Raw genomic sequence first — 27182 nt, 5'->3', positions numbered from 1 at the left:
AGCCTACTCAGGATCTTACTGATGTTTTCAATAGACTTAGCTAGATGAAATACAGCTCATACAGAATACTGGCTTAGCTCTAATGAAAACTTTGATCTCAAATTTAGATTTGTGCGAGAATGATGGCCTCATTGCTCGAAGCATGCTGAATGTCCCTAGCTTTTTCTCCCATGTGTTTGCTTCTTTTTACCTTCATAAATCTAAACCCTTCAACTGAAAACAGTCTGGTGTTGTACAGATAAAAGGGTTGCTAAGGTAACAAGCCAAATTGTCCAGTGTCAGATTTTCATGGCTGGCGGATATCACACTGAAATGAACATGAAATAAAGCAGACAAACTTCATGTTGAAGTATTTTTTGAGCTGTCAATCACACATGCCTCACTACAATACGCATGATATATTTGGATCCAGTTGTTGCAAAGAATCCAGTGATTATTAATGTTATCTATACTATTATTTTCAGGCTGCTCTGCAAGTAATGATACTCTACACCCCGCACATACGATTTGCTTGGGGATTTCTGGGTCTTTTTTTTTTAATTAGGGGTACATTTGGGGTGGAAAAAGTATGACAAAAATGTCTTTAAAAAAAAGAAAGAAAAAAACAACAACTATGCACCAAAAAATAATGACTTGATATTACAAAAACAGATATGCTTACTTCATCAGTATATTACAAACTACACCATTGTTTTTTTGTAAACAATGTTTTGAAATGATGGCGGCACGGTGGTGTAGTGGTTAGCACTGTCGCCTCACAGCAATAAGGTCCTGGGTTTGAGCCTAGTGGCCGACAGGGGCCTTTCTGTGTGGAGTTTGCATGTTCTCCCCGTGTCTATGTGGGTTTCCTCCGGGCGCTCCGGTTTCCCCCACAGTTCAAAGACATGCAGGTTAGGCTAATTGGTGGCTCTAAATTGACCATAGGCGTGAATGTAAGTGTGAATGGTTGCTTGTCTCTATATGTATCAGCCCTGTGATGACCTGGTGACTTGTCCAGGGTGTACCCCGCCTCTCGCCCATAGTCAGCTGGGATAGGCTCCAGCTTGCCTGCGACCCTGCACAGGATGAGCGGCTTCGGTTAATGGATGGATGTTTTGAAATGTTTAGATTGTTGACAGTACATCTATAGTTTCTCAGATTCAGTGCTCACTACAACTTCTCAAATAAAGCTCATTTTAAAGTACAATTTTTGTACAAGGAAATTATTTTGGATAGCCTGCTTCTCTTCTGAAAACCTCTTAATAGTCTACAACTGAATATTTATTTCAGTAAAAAACTCAACAGTAACAGAGTTAACAATATGAAAACATACAGTAGTTGATGAGTAACAAACTTGCCTGGACACAAAGAAGCAGAATGGAATATGGAGCTTAGGACACTTTCCATAGACCAAATGATAAGTTGTGTCATATGTAACATTTGATGTAAAATGCAAATGTGTTCATTTACTTCTGCAACCATTTCACATCAGTTATACAATTAGAATGTATTAGCCTGTATTTGTAATAATATTAATACAGTGGATTTAAAAAGTCTACACATATAAGCTCTTTGTAGATCATGGATTCAGCAGTCAGATGAAACCAAGAAGATGTCAAGAAGCAGATCTTGATTTAGGGTTAAAGTCACTTCATTGAGCACAGGTCTTTGATAATTAAATTTGAACATGAGTTTGAATGCGATTGGCTAATTCTGTGCAAAACTGTATGCCTAATTATAAAAGGGTGTGCATATTTATGCAACCAGATGATTGTAATGGCATTCTTTCCTACATAAAATATTTCTATTCGTTTTCCAATTGAATTTTGTTGGTTGCTATTTCACATTAAAGGTGGAAAAAAAATCTGATATGATTTACCTTGGGGCGGCACGGTGGTGTAGTGGTTAGCGCTGTCGCCTCACAGCAAGAAGGTCTGGGTTTGAGCCCCGTGGCCGGCGAGGGCCTTTCTGTGCGGAGTTTGCATGTTCTCCCCGTGTCCGTGTGGGTTTCCTCCGGGTGCTCCGGTTTCCCCCACAGTCCAAAGACATGCAGGTTAGGTTAACTGGTGACTCTAAATTGACCGTAGGTGTGAATGTGAGTGTGAATGGTTGTCTGTGTCTATGTGTCAGCCCTGTGATGACCTGGCGACTTGTCCAGGGTGTACCCCGCCTTTCGCCCGTAGTCAGCTGGGATAGGCTCCAGCTTGCCTGCGACCCTGTAGAAGGATAAAGCAGCTAGAGATGATGAGATGAGATGAGATGAGATGAGATGAGATGAGATGAGTGCTTTGATTCACATAAAAAAAAAAACAGTCAAACAGAGATACCACAATCAATACATTGAGCAAGTAACAGGGTTTCAAAAACTCTATCTACTCTGCTTTTATGCAGCAGACAATCTTGGCATTTTCTTGGCACTCAAATAAATTCCTCAGTCATAACACAACAAAAACAGTTAGAATATTATGGAAAATAAGCTGTTGTAATTACTTATATATATATATATATATATATATATATATATATATATATATATATATATATATATATTTCTGTGTGGCGTTTGCAGGTTTTCCCCGTGTCCGCGTGGGTTTCCTCCGGGTGCTCCGGTTTCCCCCACAGTCCAAAGACATGTAGGTTAGGTTAACTGGTGACTGTAAATTGACCGTAGGTGTGAATGTGAGTGTGAATGGTTGTCTGTGTCTGTATGTGTCAGCCCTGCGATGACCTGGCGACTTGTCCAGGGTGTACCCCGCCTTTCGCCCGTAGTCAGCTGGGATAGGCTCCAGCTTGCCTGCGACCCTGTAGAACAGGATAAAGCGGCTACAGATAATGAGATGAGAGGAGATATGAAAGAGAGAGTCGTTTTTGCCCTCTGCCAGTCTGTAACCCTGTTGTCTCCAGTGTCTGCTGCTTGTGAACTGCCATCTTTTAATTTCTGAGGACGGAAGCAACCTGACACTCACTGTATCCCTCTGCCAGTAAAGCCAGAACCGAACCCTTCTTTTTCTCACTCAAAACTTCTCTTTTTAACTCCTTTGGCATGATGAATATATATTTTTGTATTCCAATTAAATTTCAGGTACTACTAGCACTGTTTTTGCCATCCAAACTGGTCCTATTGCAAGAGGATAGTGATGACCACAGCAGCTTCAGTATAAAAAAAAAAGTGAAGAAAGTTCTCCCGAGGATAAGAAGGAACGCGCCACACTGAGGTTGTCTTTGTAAAGACACTAATAAAGTTTTATTTGAACAACATGGCGGCGCCCTGTTATCGGTGTGAGTTCAGTCTGATCAGCCTCTGAGAAAGATGAACCAAGCATGAAGTGGACTGGATATGAATTAATATCGTCTACATGACTCAGGATAGTCTTCAGTACTGCTGTTATTGTGAGTAGCGTGGTCTGTTATCTTGCCTTGTTTATGTCAGAGCTGTTTTGTACTGGTTTTGCTCGCTCTAATGGTTTCTACACCTGATCCTGGCGTCTTCGCGCGATGCACTTTATTCCTTCTGCAAGTAAAAGACAAACCTCTCAAAAACAATTGGATGTGTTGCGAAGCAGGGAAACATCGAAATGTGCAGTATTTGTAGTATAGTATCCGAGTAAGAAAACAGTGAATTAATATGTGCTATATGTTTTTTTTGAAGGCTTTGGGTCTTGATGCTTTTATTTTAAAATACCACTTTCAAATCTACAGTAATTTACGCTTAGTTATCTATGCTGTCCCTGTCATCAATGTAGCTGTTAATCCGTAAATGAAAATAAGAAGGTAGAAAGGCACTGGATAATGAAATGTTGACTAACCTTGAGATGATGGCCAGTGATAGTTTCGTGGCTTTGTGCTTACTGAAGGTCAGTTATAGTCCTTTTGTGTGTTGTTGAATAATAAAGTCATATCCTGATGCTGCTAAGCTGTTGTCAAGTCAAGTCAAGTTTATTTGTATAGCGCTTTTAACAATAAACATTGTCCCAAAGCAGCTTTACAGAATTTGAACGACTTAAGATATGAGCTAATTTTAAGATATGAGCTAATTTTATCCCTAATCTATCCCCAATGAGCAAGCCTGTGGCGACGGTGGCAAGGAAAAACTCCCTCAGACGACATGAGGAAGAAACCTCGAGAGGAGCCAGACTCAAAAGGGAACCCATCCTCATTTGGGCAACAGACAACATGACTATACATGAAGCCAGTTTTGTTCATGTTATAACTCTTCATTGATGGAAACTTGAGTGCAAAACTGTTCATGACAACTGCAGTCCTAAAGTTAGCAAGTCAACTGTAGTCCTCAGCCATAAAAGCATTACTGTAAGAGTCAAGAGCGTCCTCCAAGTGTGACTTTCAACTGTCCTCATGGGGCCGTCCTCCACAGGAGCGATGCGATGAGACTCCAACCAGACACAAGGTAGCAGGTCCGAGGAGCAGAAGAGGTCAGCATCTCGATCCCAGGACTGACATGTAACTCAGAGGGACAGATTTGTGGGGGAGAGGAGAGAGAGAGAGAGAGAGAGAGAGAGAAAAAACACAGGTTGTTAGGTATGCCCAATGTCACCTGAATGATGTTGTGGCACATCATCAGTTCAATGTATTATCTTTTTAAAGATCTGTAACCATAGCAACTCTCTCTCGTTCTCTTTCTCTATTTTATACACACTCACTGACACATTTTATTTGTTTCCCCCATGTCACTCTCTTCTTCCGCCCTTCCGCTTTTCATGCTACAAAAACCAACTGGATCACTCAGTTGCGATGCAGAGCTGGGACTCGAAGCTTGTGGGCGTTTGGCTGAGAATTGTTATTGCAGAACACCTTTATCTTCACTAATTCAGTGCTGTCAAAGTTAAGATCAGTAGCGTATATAAAAGCAGCAGAGAATGTTTGCGTCTATAAATCAACCCACCTGTAGAGGATCTGGGAATTCTACTTTAACCCCTTCGGACACAAGGGAAAAAAATGCTTTGGTACTTCATGTGTATAATTGTACACGTTATGTCCGATGGGGTTATGAACCTACGCCATGTCTCAGGAAGTTTGATCCCCTTTGAATCTTATTTGCACAAACAGAAGCAAAGTGATACAACTCTGCATAATGTCCAACTGAAAAGAAAATTAGTCAATTACCTTTCATTACCACCTTTGAAAGGCTATTGTTTTTGCTTTTATTATTTAATTTCTAGTTTCCAAGGTGATGATTAAGCAATCTCCTTACAGTATCCCATGTTGCCATAGTGACACACAGTGATGAGGCTGGGTTAGTGCCTGTTGGTTTGGTGCGTTGACATTTTTGTGATGGTGGATGATTTACTGTACAGTAGTTCTGTCTCTGTGTTTCCTGTTGCTTTCCTGATTTGTCGATTCTGACCACTTTTTTTTTTGTAAAACATATTGGGTGGTAGAGTGACAGACAGATGACATTATTAGAGGCTGTTTGATATATAGGGTAGTGTTTTTATTCATAAAGTGGAATGGACAGATCAGGCCAAAATATGAACTGATATAATTCATACTTATCACACAACCTTAGAGCCCTAGTTCACTCTTGGTTATGTTCTTGAAGTGCTTCACTTAAACAAGTACAAACATTCTGCAATACACTTCAGTGCAATCTAACATCGACTCAGTCACTGGTAAATTGTGGATTTGCTTTTGATGCTTGTAATGTACAACGAAAAGCAATGAGACTTGAATAGGATTCATTTATGAAAGTGATGCATCTTTTAATTTGAAGTTGTTGAGTGTGTTTTCTGGTTCTGCTGAATACAAAATAATAATTTAATGTTCATCAACTCAGCATGTGTTTTAAAAACTGGCAACATTTATAGATAATAAGAGCACCTTTTACTTTCTTGAAAGTGCCAGTGAGTCAGTCGTACACTTTTGTACCAGTTTGGAATCCTAAATAACACAACAGTCTTTCAACTAAAGCTAACTGACACTAACATTTACATGCTGTTCCATTTGATACAATTGAATTACTTGTGTGGGAGTGTAAACGTGATATTCCTCCTCAAAGACAAAGACAGTTGAGTTCCTGAGTATTTATGTAAGGAATAAAACATGACGGAATGTGCTGTTCTCGAAAAATAATCAACAATGGGGTGGTGTGATATTGTGTGAATAAATGTTTTACTCTTTTCATACAACAGCAATTTGGCAACAATTGCATTGCTATTAATTAAAGAATGACGTGTCATATGTGTTTATCTATATGTAGTTACGTATATTTGATGTTGTAGAACACTAGTATGATGATAAGTCCTTGCAGCTTGTCAGGTTATCGAGAAACCAGGAAGTGCAGAGTTGTCGGTCCTGAAGACTTTATTGAGACAGAAAACATACTGACTGTTAAAGTGCAGACACTAGAGACTCCGTCCATAAATGTTATCGAAGCATCTCCTCACAGAAAACTTCACTGTATCAGTGATAATACCTTTTCCTTGTACAATAACAGCACATTTTTAATCCATTTATAATTATTCTTAGATGGCATGTAATTCAATAATAATCTAATAAACGACATGTAACCTTAATAATCTACTCAAACACATCCTTAATGTCCTTGATATGGCCTTATGGCTTTTGTTTCTCTTTTCCAGGTGTATGATGCACGAAACTTGTCAATTTGCTGTGTATTCTGTGGGACTGCTGAAGCGGTCGGGATGCCTACGTCCTTGGTTCGTCCAGGCCACGCCTGCCATCAGGTTGGGCATTCGGAGCGTGTTCAGTGAAAGTGGCATGTGGGAGAGAGATTACAGGGCAGACACCAGACGTAGGGTGGAGAAGTGGTGGCATCCACGCATCCAAGAGCAATGGCACAAGGACATGAAGAAGCAGGTGAGTCACTGAAGTGCATTCTGTCAGCAGTTGTCATGGTTAAAATGGAATCGAATTCAAAATGGAGCTCGTAAGTAATCAGGTGGAAATAGCTTAATTCTCAAACGGATTAATTCCACAATCTGTCCTGCTTGCTCACGGATTTGTGCATGCACAACATTGTACATGCGCTCAAAGTTACAGTACTATAGTGTGAATTTGTACTTCATGTGCTGGAAAAGTGTGAAGACATTAGTCTCACAGCCTGATTATGTTCTCCTTACTCTTGTATTTTCAGTGCAGCCAGACTGACAAATATCATCAACCAATCAGAGTGGGTTGAAAGTTTTGACCAGTAACAAGTGAGGAGTGTATTTGGCTCATACTGGAATCTACTGCTAGGTTTTTGGGTTGTTAAACGGGTTTAAAGACCCACTGACACAACTTTTTACACCACGTAATATGTGTATTTATTGTTTTATTGCTGTATTGTGAAATAAAATATCCAAAACTCAACTTGAATAAAGGGTCATCTTTGTAGAAAATCAAGAATTTCAGAGCCGATTTTGTGTTTTTTGCCCCGGCTTCTACAAGCGGCATGAGCCATTTGCCCGTTTTTGCCGCTAGGGCGAGTGACGTCACATCAGTGTATGTTGTTCTGGATTGCATGAAAACAAAACATGAAGCAGGGAAGCTATCGAGATTGTCTGCCCTCACGTCTATTAAAGATTCTGTTTAAACAGCATAATGTCTTAAACATATGGTCCTGGTCACGTCACACTATTGGTCTCACTCCAAAAAACATCATGTCTAAGCTCCTGTTAGATCATGTTAGATACAGTAGCTACCAGAAGTTTAGGTCATATTTTTGCAGAAATATCAAAAACTCTAAAGGGTTCACAAACTTTCAAAACATGCCGGATGACATCTTGTATCTATCACTCCACACATATATCATGTATATTATCCTAACTAAATATATGAAACAAGGTATTGGCCTTTCAGTTGTTGTACATTACTGGTATTAGCTGCTTTGGCCTATTGATAAGTAATATGCAATGGTATAAGACGCATTTGTGACGTTACAACACATTTTAAACAACATACATGTATTGAATAACAACACATAGCCACGTACCCTGGCTCGTTCTCTTTTGGCAAAGGCACCACCGGACTTTCGCTTTTTGACCGCCCCTTCGGAGAGTCTGCTGTCATCTGTTTCTCTTTTGACAGATTGATTCGGCCCGGGCCTGTCAAACAACGTCGGCACAGCTGACTCCTCCAACACCAGTGGATAAGTTGGATCAAATGTTCTTCGAGTTCTGGACGACAAAGTGAAACAGTGCTCCTCGAAATGTGCTGAACAGAGACGTGACCATTTTGTTGACTTCCAGTTCGCACGTGTTTTGGAAACGTTTCTTTCCCACTCTTTTGCTATTTCAGGGTGTTTTTTTCCAAGGAAAGGAATGGAGTTTCACTCCTTCCGACATGGTGTTAGAACACCCGTAAGGCCAATTTATGCTGACAACCCAGTCCTCGCAGACGGTGTCGCAGACAGTATCTGCGTAGCCCCCCCACCTTCGTAGACGCTCTGCACGCACCTCCCAAAAATTGTGACCACTGCAGAAGCCTCGCAGACAGCACCGCAGACAAGAGGGCTCTGATTGGTCCACTCTACCCGCTGTACATGCACTTCCGCTTCCCTACTTTCCCGGTTTGTTTTGTTTTCACGACCGGCATTTTTAAAAACATGAGCGAAGATGGAGCAGCATGAAGAGCGGTTGATTGAGGAAGTGAGGAAGTACGTACATCTATACGACTCCAGTTCTAGTCATTATAAAAAAAAAAGTTCTAGTCATTATAAGTAACCGGAGGATAAACACTCCACTAACCACACCCACCAACTACTCCTAGCGACTTCGCCCCCCCTTGCGTTGTGCCGGTGAATAACATCGCGCACGCCTATTCCCCCGCTCAACAATAAATTACAACTGTCTGTGAAAAGCTATCTGCGAAAGCCTTGTCGCAAGAGCATGCAGAGGCCTGTAAGCCACACATATAATCCCTTTTCGGTTAGACGCCATTTAACTTTTTCACGCAAGGAAATCACAACAAAACCACAGCTCAATATCACAAGACTTGTGAGAACTGAACCAACATAGTGACTTGTAAACAAAAACGACACACTGATGTGACGTCACTTCCGGCATCTCTGAATGAGCCCAGTTCATATCCAGGTCAATCTCCCTGCGCGAAATTTAAAATTACTTCTGATGTTTAAAACGGACAGTTAAACCAAGAATTAAAACCAGAATTTATCTTTGGAGTCATATATTGTTTGTTTAAAAATTAATACGAAATGACTGTCAGTGGGTCTTTAAGTATACACTAAAACAGGTTCTCAAACTTTTTTGCAGCCAGGAATACCTTTAACTGTAAAGTAAATACTATCAAACCCCTCAGCACAGATTTACAATGGATTCAGAAAGTATTCAGACCCCTTCACTTTTGCAACTTTTATTATGCTATAGATTTAATTTAAAATGGATTACATTTGCCGTAAATGCATATGCAATAATTCATAATGACAAGGTTAGAGTTAGAGATGGAAGCCATTTCTTAGTAAAATGTATATGGCAAGCACTGAAAAGTATGAAGCCAAAGATTCTCTGGTCTGATGAGACAAATTTTAACGTTTTGAGATGAACTCAAAGCACTGTGTCAGGTTCTGCTTATCAGCTTGCTAATACTGTCCCGATGGTGAAGCATGGTGGTGACAGCATCAGTGGATGGAAAGACTGGTCAGAGTTGAGGGAAGGGTGAATGCAGCCCAATAGAGAGGTCCTTGAAGAAAACTTTCATAAGACCCAAGACAAAGCTGGAGTGAATTCTGGACAAGTCTCTGAATGTCCGCGAGTGGACCAAAGTCAAAGCCCAGGACCCCATAGAATATCTGTGGAGAGACCTTAAGTGTTTCCTTTCAGAGACGCTCCCCATCCAGTCTTCTTGAACTTGAGAGGATCTGCCAGGAAGGATAGTGGAAACTGTCCAAATCCAGATGTGCAAAGCCTGTAGAGATTTACCCAAGAAGACTCAAAGCTGTCCCTGCTGCCAAAGATGCTTCTACAATAATGAATAAAATACAACCCCGATTCCAAAAAAGTTGGGACAAAGTACAAATTGTAAATAAAAACGGAATGCAATGATGTGGAAGTTTCAAAATTCCATTTTATTCAGAATAGAACATAGATAACTTATCAAATGTTTAAACTGAGAAAATGTATCATTTGAAGAGAAAAATTAGGTGATTTTAAATTTAATGACAACAACACATCTCAAAGTTGGGACAAGGCCATGTTTACCACTGTGAGACATCCCCTTTTCTCTTTACAACAGTCTGTAAACGTCTGGGGACTGAGGAGACAAGTTGCTCAAGTTTAGGGATAGGAATGTGTAACACTTCTGTATGCGGGGGTGGAGCACAGAGGACGGCAGGATAGAGATCAGGTTCAAAATAGGCTTTATTGACACACTTTCCAGTGAACAATTTCAACACCAAACAACACACACAACTGGTGTCTAGTTCAGGGATGAGCTCCTCTGCTCTCGCTCTCCCTCCTTAAGTAGGGCGCAGTCACTGGGAAGACACACACACAGGTTAATTGCTCTCAGGTGTAGTGATTCTGCCACTTACCTTCCCTGACTCCGCCCTCCTGTCACAGACCGGCGCTTGACCACGCCCCCGCTGCCACATACCCCCACCGCCCGACTCAGGCCGGGCAGCCGTCCGGCCTACAGCCGACCCCCCCCCCCCCCTGACGGGAGAGGAAGTCCGCCACGACCATCTGCGCCTCTGGCCTGTGGACCACCTTGAAATTAAAGGGTTGGAGTGCCAGATACCAACGGGTGATCCGCGCGTTGGCATCCTTCATGCGGTGGAGCCACTGGAGGGGCGCGTGGTCCGAACAGAGGGTGAAAGGGCGCCCCAGCAGGTAGTACCGGAGGGCGAGGACTGCCCACTTGATGGCCAGACATTCTTTCTCTATGGTGCTGTAGCGCCCCTCACGCACCGACAGCTTCCTGCTGATGTACAGGACGGGGCGGTCCTCCCCCTCCACCTCCTGGGACAAAACCGCCCCCAGCCCTCTGTCCGACGCATCGGTCTGCAACATAAAGGGGAGAGAAAAGTCAGGGGAGTGTAAAAGTGGCCCCCCACACAGTGCAGCCTTTACCTCAGAAAAAGCCCGCTGGCATTGCTCCGTCCACTGGACCGGATCTGGTGCCCCCTTTTTAGTGAGATCAGTCAGCGGGCTGGTGACGTCCGAATAATTAGGTATAAACCTACGGTAATAGCCAGCCAGCCCCAGGAACTGTCTCACCCCCTTTTTGGTCTTGGGCCTCGGGCAGGCCGCAATTGCTGCCGTCTTATTAATTTGGGGACGCACCTGCCCGTTGCCCAAGTGGAAGCCCAGATACCGTACTTCCACCCGCCCAATCGCACACTTCTTTGGGTTGGCTGTGAGCCCCGCTCGCCTCAGCGACCTAAGGACGGCCCTCAGATGTTCGAGGTGCCGCTGCCAGTCATTACTATAGATGATGATGTCATCTAAATACCCGGCTGCATAAGTGGCGTGAGGGCGGAGGACTCGGTCCATCAGCCTCTGAAACGTAGCGGGCGCCCCAAACAGCCCAAACGGAAGGGTGACGAATTGGTGTAAACCAAACGGTGTGGAAAAGGCCGTTTTTTCTCAGGATAGTGGAGTCAAGGGGATCTGCCAATATCCCTTCGTCAAATCCAGCGTCGAATAAAAGCGAGCAGTGCCGAGTCGATCGAGCAACTCATCAATACGAGGCATTGGGTACGCGTCGAATTTAGACACCGCGTTGACTTTTCTGTAGTCCACACAGAACCGGACCGACCCGTCGGCCTTGGGTACTAAGACCACCGGGCTGCTCCAGTCACTGTGGGACTCCTCGACGATGCCCATTTCGAGCATGGTCTCAAGTTCTTCCTGAACCACCTTTTTTTGTGCTCGGGTAGTCTGTAAGGGCGGCTACGCACTACTACCCCCAGGGGCGTCTCTATGTGGTGCTCTATGAGGTTAGTGCGACCGGGCAGGGGCGAGAACACATCCGAAAACTCGGCCTGCAACTGGACGACCTCCGTGAGCTGGGTTGGGGAGAGGTGGTCTCCACAGGGGACCGGAGGGGTACGTGATGTCAATGCCCCTTTTTGAACCTCCGGCCCCAGCTCCGCCTTCTCCGGAACCACCAACACCAACGCCACGGGGACCTCCTCCTTCCAGAGTTTAAGGAGATTGAGGTGGTAAATTTGTAGTGCCCCACCCCTGTCCGTTCGCCTCACCTTGTAGTCGACGTCCCCGACTCGCCGTGTGACCTCAAAGGGACCTTACCACTTGGCGATCAATTTGGAGCTCGAAGTGGGCAACAGTACGAGTACTTTATCTCCCTGGGTGAACTCCCTAAGGCGCGTACCCTTGTTGTACAGGCGGGCTTGCCGTTCCTGGGCCTGCCGCAAATTCTCCTGGGTTAGGTGGGTGAGCATGTGGAGTTTTGCGCGCAGGTCCATAACGTATTGAATTTCATTCTTGCTTTGTGAAGGTCCCTCCTCCCAATTTTCCCGCAGCACGTCCAAGATGCCGTGCGGCTTACGCCCATACAATAATTCGAACGGGGAGAACCCCGTGGAGGCTTGGGGAACCTCTCGCACTGAGAACAACAAGGGTTCGAGCCACTTATCCCAATTACGTGCGTCCTCACTTACGAATTTTTTAATGATATTTTTGAGGGTGCGGTTGAACCGTTCCACTAAACCGTCCGTTTGTGGGTGATGCACACTGGTGCGGATCGGCTTAATCCCCAATAACCCATACAGTTCGCGTAGTGTTCGTGACATAAATGTAGTGTCTTGATTAGTCAGAATCTCTTTCGGGATTCCGACTCGGGAGATGATGCGGAAGAGTGCCTCTGCAATACTGCGTGCTGAGATATTGCGCAGAGGCACTGCTTCCGGGTATCGTGTTGCATAGTCCACCAGAACTAATATAAAGCGGTACCCTCGTGCTGACCGATCTAATGGCCCGACGAGATCCATCCCAATTCTCTCAAACAGGGTCTCGATCAACGGAAGAGGGCGCAAAGGCGCTTTTGGAATGGCGGCTGGATTTACTAACTGGCATTCGCGGCATGCCGTACACCACCTACGAACATCGCCGCGAATCCCCGGCCAATAGAATCGGGCCATTATTCGGGCTAGTGTCTTATCCTGCCCTAAGTGTCCAGCCATGGGATTAAAGTGAGCCGCCTGGAATACCAATTCCCGGCGGCTCTTTGGGATCAAAAGCTGCGTGACTCGCTCTTTAGTTTGAGTGTCCTGCGTCACTCGGTATAATCTATCCTTCATAATCGCGAAGTAAGGGAAGGACGGGGTGGCGTTCGTCTGGAGCATTTGACCATCAATTACTCTCACTTGGTCAAACGCATGTCGCAGTGTCTCGTCTCGCGATTGTTCTAATGGGAAATCCGCGAGGGATTCCCCAATAGAGAGAGGAGGAGCCGGCGGCTCCTCACTCTGACGCGGAGATGACGTAGACGGCTCTGTGACAGCTGCTCCCGCCAAAGCGACACCGGGACCTCCCCCTGTCAAATGGCAGGACCCACTCCTTACTAGGCGTGTCATCAAACCCCGAAATCCCGGCCAATCAGTCCCCAAAATTAAAGAGTGGGTAAGGCGAGGATTAACTGCCGCCTTCACTATAGATTTTTCCCCTCTGAAAAAAATGTGGACCGACACCAAAGGGTAGCTGTGAACATCCCCGTGCACACACAACACCTTCACCCCCTGTGCTCCCCCCAATGCCTCGTTTTGAACCAGGCTTTGGCGAATTGAGGTCTGATTACAACCCGAATCCACCAACGCTTGATATGTAGCCCCTTGGATACTCGCCGGTACGCGATACGCTCCGGCCCGATCGAGGGCGGCTTCTGGCGCGTCGGGGATCCGAACCACCGCGCCCACCTCTATTGCCGTGCACTGCCGTTGGAGGTGGCCCGGTTCAAAAAAAAAACAAACGCGGGGCTGAGGCAGAGGGTAATATTCTGAGGAAAAAAAATAACAAAACCTCAGAATTTCCGAGATTAAAGTTGGACATTTACAAAAAAAAAAAAAAAAATCTTGGACAGTGTCTGAGATTATACAGTCATAAACAGCAGTAAGCCATAATAAATGAAACAAATTCAGTATTTGGTGTGAGACGACCCTTTGCTTTAAAAAAAAAAAAAAAAAGTAGTCTCCGGTACAGTGAGTGCAGTTTTATAAGGAAATGAGCTGTAGGTTTTACTGAGCGTCTTGCAGAACCAGCCACAGTTCTTCTGGACACTTTGTCACACTTGTTTCTTAATTTTGCAGCAAAACCCAGTAGCCTTCATTATGTTTCCTTTTTTAATCGGAAAAGTCATCTCTTATATGCTGCTTGAATACAGACGTTTTTTTTTTTTCTGTACCATTTAATTTTGTGCTGGAAAACAAAGGTTTGAAACTCTAAAATGGTTTTTATTGACTCGATAATGTAGAAGTCATAAAATAGAAATCTATAACAAAGTTTGTATGGAAAAAAAGGATGCTCAAGACTTTTGCACAGAATTGTGTGTATGATATATATACACACACATCATTTATTCATACACACTAGAAAATAAAGTATACTATAAATGATAGGCATTTATTCAGGGCCATTTTCTGACATCAGGCAAAACTTTGGCCAAAACTTTTGGCAGGAAACACGTGTTTTGTTAGACCTACACAACTGAGTAAACATGATCTCTTAAAGCAGAGAAAAAGTTCTAAATATTATGATAATTCTAAAAATATTCAATAGTGTACGAAAGCCTGATTTATAGGACTGGACCTAGAAAGCATATTGGAAATGATAAGCAAGTACCAAGTCTATAAGTGATATTCTGTCTAATCTACACTATTAATGTTCTGTACTTCTGAGAGGACAACGGTATATGTAGAAAAGTCTATAGTATATGTCTGTAGTTTATAGTATGTGAAGGTTGAGGACGAGATCAGTGGTAGAGAACATCCAAGTGGCAAGTATGGCACATTTTTCATTTAAAAATATCACATGAGACAAACCGCATATTTGTGTTTATTCTGGTTCTCCATGTAGTGTAATGAGTATCATTACTGTAAACACACTTTGCTCTGCAATTACAGGCTGCGTAATCAGAACATTGTTGTAGATTATGATTTTAATGCATTTTGGACGGATGAGGGCTTGCTTTTCCATGCAACTCGCAGATGCATGTTGGCTTAAAAAAAAAAAAGAAGCATATGCTGTATTACATGAAATCCTTTTGGTGTGATAAATATCTCATCTCATTTCATTATCTCTAGCCGCTTTATCCTTCTACAGGGTCGCAGGCAAGCTGGAGCCTATCCCAGCTGACTATGGGCGAAAGGTGGGGTACACCCTGGACAAGTCGCCAGGTCATCACAGGGCTGACGTGATAGATATGGATGTAGAAATTAAACAGGTTCATCTGATCTGCTCTCATAAGCCATTACAAGAATAGCTGAAAAGGATGAGAGCGATGGACAGGGAATCTACCTTAAAATTCTATCTTGATGTCCCTTTCCGTGTATCTTTCAAAAAAAAAAAGTTCTAAACCTGAGTCACTGTCTGTAAAAGATGAATAGATTTTCTGTAGTGTCGGTCTGTGATTAATGTTTATAGGCTCTCCTTTTTCTAAAAATACTTTGTCCCTTAAAGCCATGTCCAGATCATTAAAGGCCTCTGACATGTACAGTATAAATGGTTCTTTGGTCCACCTGAAATTTCATGTGCTGTTTCATTTATTTTGGATCGAGCAGTGTGCTTTTCTCATTGCATGTGAAACAGAGGGATTAATCGAAAATGTGTGATACTATACTACAAAATACTGAGACATTATCTCTCAAATTCTAAATGAACCACTGTCGGGTGGTTTAGTCACACTTTCAACCCACATTTAATCCTGAATTGGAGTGTTTTTCCCCCCATCACATGTAGCATTTTACTGGGGATTTAGTGCAAATCTTTTTGAAGACTTGTGCTGGAGCATTTTTACTGTCGTTTTAGCACCCTGTGAATAATTCAGGCACCTCATGACCTGAGCTGATTAATGCTTCCTGAACCAGCAGCCTTCTTCAAGCCTTTATGAATCATTAAAAGTTCTTAAAGTGTGTGTGTGTGTGCACATGCGTGTGTGTGTGTGTGTGTGCTCTAGTGTGCATGCACTGTGATGGCTGTATCTTGTGTAGGATAACACTGCTGAGCATGATAATACCATTTTGCAGATTTGCATTACATAAACACATTCATTTTTTTAGACAAGTTATCACATTTAAATGAACAAGCCATAAATAAACTGAAAGTAAAATTCAAGACACATTGACAGGTTTTATGTCTGATGATGGAAAAAAAAATATTGTTAAATCTCCATTTATTTCCATGAAGGCTGCCTTCATTCCAACAATGGTATCCTGGACTCGGTTACACTTTAACAGTTTCTAATAAAAAAAAAAATCTGGGTTTGCTGTTTTGGCTTATGTTATTCACTATTCTTAAAGTAGTCAGGCAGTCAGTTTTCCTCTTTTTGCTTTACTGTTGGTGTTTAATGTCGTTGTTGGCTGTCCATCACTAGCGATAATGACCGCTTCATTAGGATGTGCAGAAATGCAGTTGGGCTGCAAGGCCCGCATCAGAGCGACAGTCATCTGCAGCGGTAGTTAAACCGTTGCATTTACTTCATTGCCACAGGGCTTTCTTATTCTCCTCTCCTCATGAAGCGCCTTGCACAGTGAGGTAAGACAATGTCTTTCCCCCATCATGTTGTCTCTCTGGACCTCCAGACCCAATGCCAAGTGGTGCACAAAAGTGCCACAGACCTGACTGGTATGGAAGTTACCCCGCAGTGACGACTGACTTGCCGAGTGATGCCATCCGTTGGCCATTTGAGTGGCTCTTCTGCATGACATCTGGTGGTGCACCATTGGCCCTTTTGGGTTCATCTGCCACATTGTACCAAAAAGTGCCCTGCTGCCAGCGCCTTATTGGTGATGTACTATTTAACCCATAGCTGGAACACAGGCAGGTGCTACCACTCTGGGTCAGAACGGACCTGGGACCAGTGGTGATTTAAGGGGTAACTCCACTTTCCCCAATACTCAAGTCCTCCTGGACCTGAGACTCCCCACCGGTTGCAGTTTAAAGTCGTACCCAGAACTAGGAATGACAATATAATGCTTTATGGATAGAAATGGAGAATATAATAGGATAACTTAGGAGAGAATAGAATATGACAAATTAGTATATATTAAGATAGAACATAGAAAATAGAATGCATGTGCACAGAACAGAAGAGAACATGACCAAAAAAAAGATGTAGGACAGACATTAGGAGAATATAATAGGGTGTATTATAAGAGAATAGAAGGGAATATGATAGAAAGCATTTTGAAAACAAAAAATGACAAAATACTACACATCTTTTTAGTTTGTAGAAAGAATAGACAGTCATGACGATATAACAGAATAACTTAGAAGAAGGGAATATGACAAAGTAGAAAGCATTATGTTTAATCTAAAGCATTGTATGGCGGCCACCTGCAATCTACTGTATTAGGAGTTTAAATTTTCTTGCCTGAACAATGAAAGTAATGTTAGACTTATATACGTGTTTATTTTGTTATTCAGTGCACCCAGAAGAAGAAGTTTTATGTCCTCTCAATGTTTCCCTACCCATCTGGACGTCTGCACATGGGCCATGTGAGGGTCTACACTATCAGTGATACCATCGCTCACTTCCAACGCATGAGAGGTCATAAGGTAGCTGCTATACTGAGAATTTCTACAAATCCTTATGTTATATATTCTCTCTCAAACACACGCACGCACACACCATGGAAAAAATCATTTATACTGTATGGGTTGTTTTACAATCAGGGTACAAAGTTTGTGTCAGAGGGGTCCAAAATTCAAATTGATTCAAATTGGTTCTTGTACCAGTTTTTAAGTGAAGGACAAGTTAAAGAACATATTTCAGGTAATTTTTTGACATATGTGTATGGTAGGTTTGTGTAATCTGCTATAAGATGGGAGAAACAAATGAAGTGATTCTCGGAGAGGACATTTTTTTTGACAATTCAGAATCCACTACTTCCATAGTGCTTTTAAATATAAGGCTGTAAGTTTTGTGTTAGTTGTCTAATATTTATGTCCCAATATCTTGACCACATTTTAGGATGAAAATCATCATTTTAGATATGACGCGGTACGCGGTGGTCCGGACTACCGTTGTGGTCCGGACCACGCCGTTTTCAGGTGTGGTCCGGACCACCAAGTTCAGAAGACAAATAAATTTTAAATTTTCAGCTACTTCTTCCCCTAATTTAGAATAAATTCTTTCCTTTGCCCTTTCTTCTGTTGCTTTGTAGTCTCTAGCACATTTTTTCTTATTCCTTAGAAGCTGTTCATAACCACCCTGAGACATAATGACGAAAGTTGGTAAAATTATTTTTCACTTCCCTCGTGGCAGCTCCCGCTTTTTTACATGCGTTAGAACTGGTATCTTTTATTGCGCGTGTGTTTTACGCATGCATTTCTCTTCCGGTTTGAGAAAAAATAACAAATGATGTACGACTTTGTAAAAAAACTCGTATTAAATGACAAACACAGTATGATTTTGGTAAGTTTTTATTTATATCGTAATATAATACAGCATACGGTGAACCGGACCACAATCCAGGAAAAATAATTAATTAATGCCCTCGTTTTGTATGGAAAATACGGTGATCCGGACCACCGCGTACCGCGTCATATGTTATTTTATATTGAAAAAATAGCTCTCTCGGAGAGGACATTTTTTTGACACAATTACATACTAATTTGATCAAAATAGTCTGAAAACTTACTGGCATTCAACATTAAAGCTTAACTATGTTTCCAATGATATGGAACCAAATATTTGTTTTATGGTATAAAGAATGATTTAAGTGCATCCCTTTTGGAGCTACCTGTGGTCAAAAAAGCACTTTTTCTAAATGATGCGAATAATTTTGCATATGTCATATATAATATGGCATATATTGCCATACATTCACCAAAAATAACGTTATCACCAAATTTTTTTTTTTTGCATGGTAAATAGAGCTATCACAGGGCTACAATAAACAACCAAGTTTATTTAGTCAAGCCTTTTGATATTGAAGATAATAAGTGTTAAATGTGATTTTTAGCTTGCGTACCCTGATTGTAAAACAACCTGTATAGACAACCAGTCAACACCAGCTTATCATCTAGCTCTAATCAATATTTCAGCATTTAATGGTTGTTTACAGTGGGGCAAAAAAGTATTTAGTCAGTCATCAATTGTGCAAGTTCTCCCACTCAAAAAGATGAGAGAGGCCTGTAATTTATATCATAGGTATACCTCAACTATGAGAGACAAAATGAGAAAAAAAAATCCAGAAAATCACTGTCTGATTTTTAAAGAATTTATTTGCAAATTATGGTGGAAAATAAGTATTTGGTCAATAATAAAAGTTCATCTCAATACTTTGTTATATACCCTTTGTTGGCAATGACAGAGGTCAAACGTTTTCTGTAAGTCTTCACAAGGTTTTCACACACTGTTGCTGGTATTTTGGCCCGTTCCTCCATGCAGATCTCCTCTAGAGCGGTGATGTTTTGGGGCTGACGCTGGGCAACACGGACTTTCAACTCCCTCCAAAGATTTTCTATGGGGTTGAGATCTGGAGACTGGTTAGGCCACTCCAGGACCTTGAAATGCTTCTTACGAAGCCACTCCTTCGTTGCCCGGGCGGTGTGTTTGGGATCATTGTCATGCTGAAAGACCCAGCCACGTTTCATCTTCAATGCCCTTGCTGATGGAAGGAGGTTTTCACTCAAAATCTCACGATACATGGCCCCATTCACAGCGCTCGAAACTAACGGTGTCCCGATGTCCCGGGGACCATAAAAAATGTCATCGGGACACAAAATTATCATATCTGGGACAATTCCGGGACAATGGAAAAAAAATAGATCTAGAAAAAAAGTTCTACATTAAAGGTGCAGTACAAGATTTTGGAATAACGGTTCCCGCAAGCCATATTTTGAAAAGAAACACTCCCACCCCCCGCGTCTCCACCCCTCCTCCCCCTTATAAAGCCTGAGAAATTCCGGCTTTATAATGGGCGTCTATTGCGTTACACACCAGTGGAGCTCGTTAAGTTAGAGTGTAAAGAGCTTGGAAAAATAGCTCAAACTTTCTCATTTAAACTGTGTTTTCAGCCCCAATTTTCACTCCACACACAATTTTCTCAAAACTAGTAGCCACACTTGTCCTGATTCACACAATGTGTCTACCTGAGCGATAGGATTTACTGTTTTTGAATGAGAAGCCTTAAAGTAACGAGAGCGCAGCCGCGCAGCCCCATAGACTCCCATTATAAACGTGGCAGAAAAGTCACTCGTTTTTAACTCGCTCTAGTGACCTCATTTTTTACACTACAGACAAAAAAAAATTACATCCGTGTGTTCAGGAGAGCCTTGTGGCGCTCACTGTGAAAGAATTTTGTGAATATCTCCTTCCGTTTTCGTGTAAATCCCCGTTGTTTGGAAGGAGCGCACTGAGAGAATCCTGCGCTCTGTGTGACACTCTGCTCGCTCTCACACACACACACAAGGGCCGGGCTAGTCGCGGGCTTCAGTCTGATTGACGTGTCAGTATCCAATCATTTTGAGGTGGTACCTCGATATGATTGGATGGCGTTTTTCCTTTATTTTACACTGTAGACTGGATTAAAATATTTCGTTTTTTGGGTCAAACCTTCTATTGTACTGCTTGCAACATGGGTGTGCATTTCATCCATTGATGGTATGGCTGATGGCTTTCAAAACATCTCTGAATGGGGCAACAGGTATATTACATAAAAATGGATAACGGTAATGGTGAAAATGATAAGTTGGCCTTATATATGCCAACAGATATTCAAGGTATAAGTAGATGAAACAAACATAAAAGGGGTCTTATTTTCAGCTAAAGTGTACTGCAGATGTAGTGAGTTGAAACATTTTCTGAATGAGCTAGTTGGCCCCTTTTAAATAAACGGGTATCTATTCATACAGTGAGATCGCCAAAGTTTAATAAACTGAAAATGCAATAACTAATTTTGAAGTAGATGATGTATTGGACATGTGTCACTTGTGTTTTGTGACTTATTGTAAAAATGATATAGAGGGTTCAAAATCGTATAGTTACAAATATAATAGAAACTTCATATGATAATATTAACCACTGGTTATTTCAGAGAGGAAAAAAATGGGGACACTATTGCTTCCATTCGGGACAATACAACACAGAATTCGGGACCACTGGGGGACACAAAGAAAAAAAGTTAATTTCGAGCCCTGCCCATTCATTCTTTCCTTTACACGGATCAGTCGTCCTGGTCCCTTTGCAGAAAAACAGCCCCAAAGCATGATGTTTCCACCCCCATGCTTCACAGTAGGTATGGTGTTTTTTGGATGCAACTCAGCATTCTTTCTCCTCCAAACACAAGTTGAGTTTTTACCAAAAAGTTATATTTTGGTTTCATCTGACCATATGACATTCTCCCAGTCCTCTTCTGGATCATCCAAATGCTCTCGAGCAAACTTCAGATGGGCCTGGACATGTACTGGCTTAAGCAGGGGGACACGTCTGGCACTGCAGGATTTGAGTCCCTGGCGGTGTAGTGTGTTACTGATGGTAGCCTTTGTTACTTTGGTCCCAGCTCTCTGCAGGTCATTCACTAGGTCCCCCCGTGTGGTTCTGGGATTTTTGCTCACCGTTCTTGTGATCAGTTTGACCCCACGGGGTGAGATCTTGCGTGGAGCCCCAGATCGAGGGAGATTATCAGTGGTCTTGTATGTCTTCCATTTTCTAATAATTGCTCCCACAGTTGATTTCTTCACACCAAGCTGCTTACCTATTGCAGATTCAGTCTTCCTAGCCTGGTGCAGGTCTACAATTTTGTTTCTGGTGTCCTTTGACAGCTCTTTGGTCTTGGCCATAGTGGAGTTTGGCGTGTGACTGTTTGAGGTTGTGGACAGGTGTCTTTTATACTGATAACGAGTTCAAACAGGTGCCATTAATACAGGTAACGAGTGGAGGACAGAGGAGCCTCTTAAAGAAGTTGTTACAGGTCTGTGAGAGCCAGAAATCTTGCTTGTTTGTAGGTGACCAAATACTTATTTTACCGAGGAATTTACCAATTAATTCATTAAAAATCCTACAATGTGATTTCCTGGATTCTTCCCCCCCCATTCTGTCTCTCATAGTTGAAGTGTACCTATGATGAAAATTACAGGCCTCTCTCATGTTTTTAAGTGGGAGAACTTGCACAATTGGTGGCTGACTAAATACTTTTTTGCCCCACTGTATGTTTAGTAGATAATCAGTGCACTGTTTAAAGGGCTGATGACACGAACATGACTCTATGCAATTTCTTAAATAAACTATACAACATGGCAAACATGTTAGATTTCTGTTATAATTACGTGAAAAGAAGCTGTTGTTACGCGAATATCCAACTTTTAATTGCACAGTGCAAGAAAACTGGGTCCGTGGCTCGCGGCCATGCTGTGACGTCAGTGGAAGAACACGCTGCGGTTCACTGGCTGTTCTACTCTGGTTCTACTTGATGGAAATGGCGCATGAAAACGCCAGTGAACTTTCTAGTGCTAGCTCTTCCTCTTCTGAGAGTCTAGAATTGTGTTGATCTCTTCCGAATAGAATCTATGATAGCCTACCCTCTTTACCCTTTGCCTCTCGTTGCTAGGCGGCAGTTACATGAAAGCCGCAAGCTTTCACAAGCAAATACATGACTGATATCACGCCAACTTTATGATTACATTTATGATTATCATGTAGAATCTATAGCTCTACGTACCTTTATCTTATGTCGTTTCACAACACATGTTCTGACAGGAGGACTGTCTTTGGAGGAGTCACCTTGTCCCAGGCGATAGTGTTGTGACGTTCGCGAACGAACCGATTCTTTTGAACGGCTCCTAGGCATGAACGATGAGAACCGAGTCTCGAGCTGGGGGAGCCGTTCTTTCTGTCGTTCTTTTTCTGTACTGTGTTTCAGATGAAAAAGCTCCTCCTTTACTCCTCCCTTCACTGAGTTAGGGAAAGGTTACGGTGAGGGCACAGTGGTGCCTGTTTGTCTGATATGCAAATGTAAGCTATCAGACAAATAGGCACCGATGTGACATCGGGGAGTGGGAGGTGGTCGTCAGAGCGCAGCCCGTTGTGGTCATGCTGCTTGCACGTGCGCTCTCCAGAAAGGAAAAAAAAAAACCCTGCGTGGCTCATTTTCTATTAAAATGTTCTTGTGTGATAACTAGTTCTTGTGTTATATTTATTGTAGTTGTATCTATTTTGTATCTCAGACTTAAATATTTTTGTAAAACAAGTGTTTTTCTATAAAATATTCTTGCGTTCTTGATAACTATGTTCTTGAGTGGGTTCTTTTTTTTTTTTTTACAGAAAAGCCGTTCTGCATGGACATTCATTGAAGCCCTCATTGTTTTTTAATGGTTATTTATGAGCGTTTAGGGGTTACAATAATGTAAGTCTAGGTTGCTTTATATAAAAGGTATGTCCAGAAATATTGATGTCACTGTCTAAGCAGAGGGATCTGGCTTCTTTAGACGCTGTCTTCTTAAAACTGAATAAATATTTAAAAAGAGCCAAATGAGCCAGTCTTTTGAACGGCTCTTTTCAAAGAACGGATCACAAAGATGCGGATCCCATCAAAGAGCCATAAATCCCATCTCTACCAGGCGACTGCTGGATCTGGCATAGCTACTAGTAGACCCCCTCCGGAATACTGGCAGTGTTGCCAGATTGGGTGGTTTCCCGCGGTTTCAAGTGCATTTTGGTGGGATTTGAACATATTTTGGGCTGGAAAATGTCAGCAGTATCTGGCAACACATACTGCTGACGTTTTCCAGCCCAAAATATGTTCAAAACCCACCAAAATGCACTTGAAACCGCCCAACTGGGCGGGAAACCGCCCAATCTGGCAACACTGTGTAGGCACTGCTGATGGTAGTAACACATGTTTGTGCTGAACTGAACACCCAAGAGATTCTTTTAAGCTGGGAAGGGTGTCAAAACAATCCAAATCGAAGTGTTCAGAGCACAGGACGGATGTTGGTGAGGGCTCCCACTTGTCACGAGTGCGCCTGACCTTGCTTCACCCACTTCACATGCAGCTCGGGATCTCTGGGAAACTTGAATAAACTTACCCTATCCTTGTGGGTTTTGGAGCAAAAGCCGGCAACACAACGCGAAGGCATAATAACTATATATATATATGTGTGTGTGTGTGTGTGTGTGTGTATGTATGTATGTATAATAATAATACTAATAATGACAAACTGAACACCTGTCGCATCAACAACAAACTGGTAAGTTAGGAGGAAGATTCTTTCGCTGACGTCATATAGCCCCTCCTCCTCATTCATCTCCTGGGTGCTGCAGCCCCGTCAAATTTGCCCAAATAGCCGCGTTTTTTATCATAACTTGTAAAATGGGCGCCTTCGTGAATTAATATATGGATCATCGGGAATTACTTTTTATGTTATAAAACATCGCCAAAGATGTCAAAAACATGTCATCAGCCCTTTAAACCATCAGCCTGTCCATTTTTCTTTTCCTTTATTTGAATAGTTCAGTTAATTGCTGCTAATGTTTTATTAGATCATCTATAGACCATCAACTCCTCCCTAGTCCTGTTGCAATTTCAGTTTCACAGTTCATGTTGACTTTATTGATGCATTTTCTTATGTGCTGAAAGATAGATGAACATCACTTCACCTGCTGGTCAATGACCGTTTATAGATGACTTGCAGAATGTCTAACATGAACTAGCTGAATAAAATATTACCAACTATAATTATGTACATCATGCCATTAACTTTTACTTTTTTTTGGGAAAAAATATGTGCATGAGGAATAAACACAACTCTGTACGATATTGAAAATGTTTCATGGCAGGGTGGTGTGATGTGAAGAACATAACACTTCAAGATGTGTTGTTTCTCTCATATCACACAGCAACTGGCCAACTCAAAGAAAAAAATTGTACTGAACAATTACTTGACTTATTGCTAGTAATTGTACTTGACTTATAGCTACATTTAATGTTGTGGAACGTCAATGAAAAAAAGCAGTTCCTGTTATCACTTACAGCATTATTTATATATTTATAGCACAGCTTTCAACTGATTTAAATATACAGTACCAGTCAAAGGTTTGGACAAACAAAATATGTTTCATATTTTAGATTCTTCAAAGTAGCCAGTGTTTACCTTGATGACGCTTTATACACTATTGGCATTATCTTAACCAGCTTCATAAGAGAGTCACCTGGAATGCTTTTAAATTAACAAGTGTGTCTCGTCAAAAGTTAATTAATAAGGCAAGAAATTGCACTAATGTGTTTGAGAACAAACAGTAAATAATAAAAATACAGTAAATAGCCCTATTCCACAACTGTAGTAATCCATATTATGTCAAGAACCACTCAACTAAGTAAACAGAAATGACATTCATTATTAATTTAAGACATGAAGTGTCTCTTTTAATTAATGAAAATAAAGAAAAAAAAAACATTGAATTAGAATGTGTGTCCAAACTTTTGACTGGTACTGTGTGTGTTTTTTTTTTTTTTTGGTTTATATATATATATATATATATATATATATATATATATATATATATATTATGTTCTGCTTGGTTGAAAGCCATGCTTCAAGTCAAGGTTTCTTCTTTTATCATCATTGTGATTTCAAGTTGGAGGTATCTGAATAGAGGGAAAAAATGTGAACTTGCATTTCGAATTACTAGTCAACTTTAGCTGCTGAAAATGTTGGGATGTAAAATCTATAGCAGATTACCAGACTTTGTCCATGTAAGACTGAAAAAGCATCAAAAAAGAGAAATGCGACAATTTGGTGATGTCAGTGGCTCTCCAGCTTGATGCAGTTATTGCAAACAATGCAACCAAATAATAAATGTTATTCATTTTACTTAAATTTAATTTAAAACTATCTGTCCCAATACTTTTGTTCACTTGGAAAAATAGGTTTTAAAAAAAGATGCCATGTTCTAAGTTGTTTAACATGTCTCGCTGTAAATATCAGGAAATGAAAGCTGGAATTCAGATCTATCCATGATCTCAAACACAAATATCTTCAGTGTATAGCAAAAACAATTGGCCTTACCCTTCTAGTATTTTCAGAGGGGGCTATATTTATTGCATACTCTAGTGATGTTCTTTCTAAATCTTCGTTCCTCCACCCATGGACCAAACCCTTTTCCTTCTTCCTCTTTTCCATCACAAGGTCTGTTTTACTGTCACAGACTCCCTGTGGCCTTTAAATGATCCCAAATGTTTAAATGATAAAGTTACCCAGTGCTTCCCTCTCCACGCTTGGGTCAGGGGCATGCAGCAACTGCTGGGTTTTGTAAATGTAGCGCTTTGCATAGTTGATGACTTAATGGACTTGTGCTGAGTGTCAGCACGGTTGCAGTGGCAACAGCAGCCCCAAAGCCGCTGATTGAATTGGATTCTGATATTGCTCAGTCAGATTTCCTTATTACGGAAGGTTAGCGAGGGACTAAGAGAATGGCTGGCTGAAGGGCTGTATGAACTTAATCATGTTATTATGATCGAGCACAAACAGGGTTGTTTTGAGTCCCATGTTTGTGCTCTGCTGTAATATCCCATGACTCCATTTGAAAAACAGGAATAATGGTAATGTTGCTGTAATGCCATGCATGTGCTGGTGTACATGGCTACCAGATACCAAGTTGATGACACTTATTCAGTGATAAGTGTAACTTAGTAATGGAAAAATCCACTCTGAATGGCAATAAGCAATATGTAATCTTTAATTGCAAAAGATTTATGTCATGATTTTAAATTTTGACTGAACTTTTCTGTGTTTTAAACTTACTCCACTGACATACTTCTATTTTTGTTGACTTTTGGTTGCAGCAGCAGTTTAGTACTTTAATCTGTCCAGCTCTCTCACTTCCTCATCTGTATACCCTGCTCAAACAGATCTGTTTCCAAAGCTTCAAATTTTATGCTAATACCACTATCAACACCATTATACTTATTTCATAGATCACGAACTAGCTGAGCTGAATCTGTAGTAACTTGGCACAATTGTCATACAGCTTCATTGCATTCTGGAACATTGAGTCCAACATTTGCTTTCTTCACTAATTACCGCCTTGGAGGAGGCTATGTTTTTGGT

At 41.6% G+C, this 27182-nt stretch overlaps 1 protein-coding gene across 1 annotated transcript in view; it reads left to right on the top strand.

Annotated features, from left to right (window-relative positions):
- The first annotated feature begins 3241 nt into the window (after positions 1–3241).
- The window catches only part of lars2 (leucyl-tRNA synthetase 2, mitochondrial), a 101341-nt gene continuing 77400 nt past the window's right edge, over positions 3242–27182 (top strand). The window contains exons 1-3 of the mRNA XM_060922316.1: positions 3242–3369; positions 6576–6813; positions 17556–17687. Of these exons, the coding sequence (XP_060778299.1) occupies positions 6580–6813; positions 17556–17687 (366 nt within the window). The 5' untranslated portion in view covers positions 3242–3369; positions 6576–6579. The remainder of the gene's footprint in view (positions 3370–6575; positions 6814–17555; positions 17688–27182) is intronic.

This window comes from Neoarius graeffei, chromosome 5 (assembly GCF_027579695.1).
Source record: "Neoarius graeffei isolate fNeoGra1 chromosome 5, fNeoGra1.pri, whole genome shotgun sequence".
Classification (NCBI taxonomy): domain Eukaryota; kingdom Metazoa; phylum Chordata; class Actinopteri; order Siluriformes; family Ariidae; genus Neoarius; species Neoarius graeffei.
This window is presented reverse-complemented; position numbering and strand designations above follow the sequence as displayed.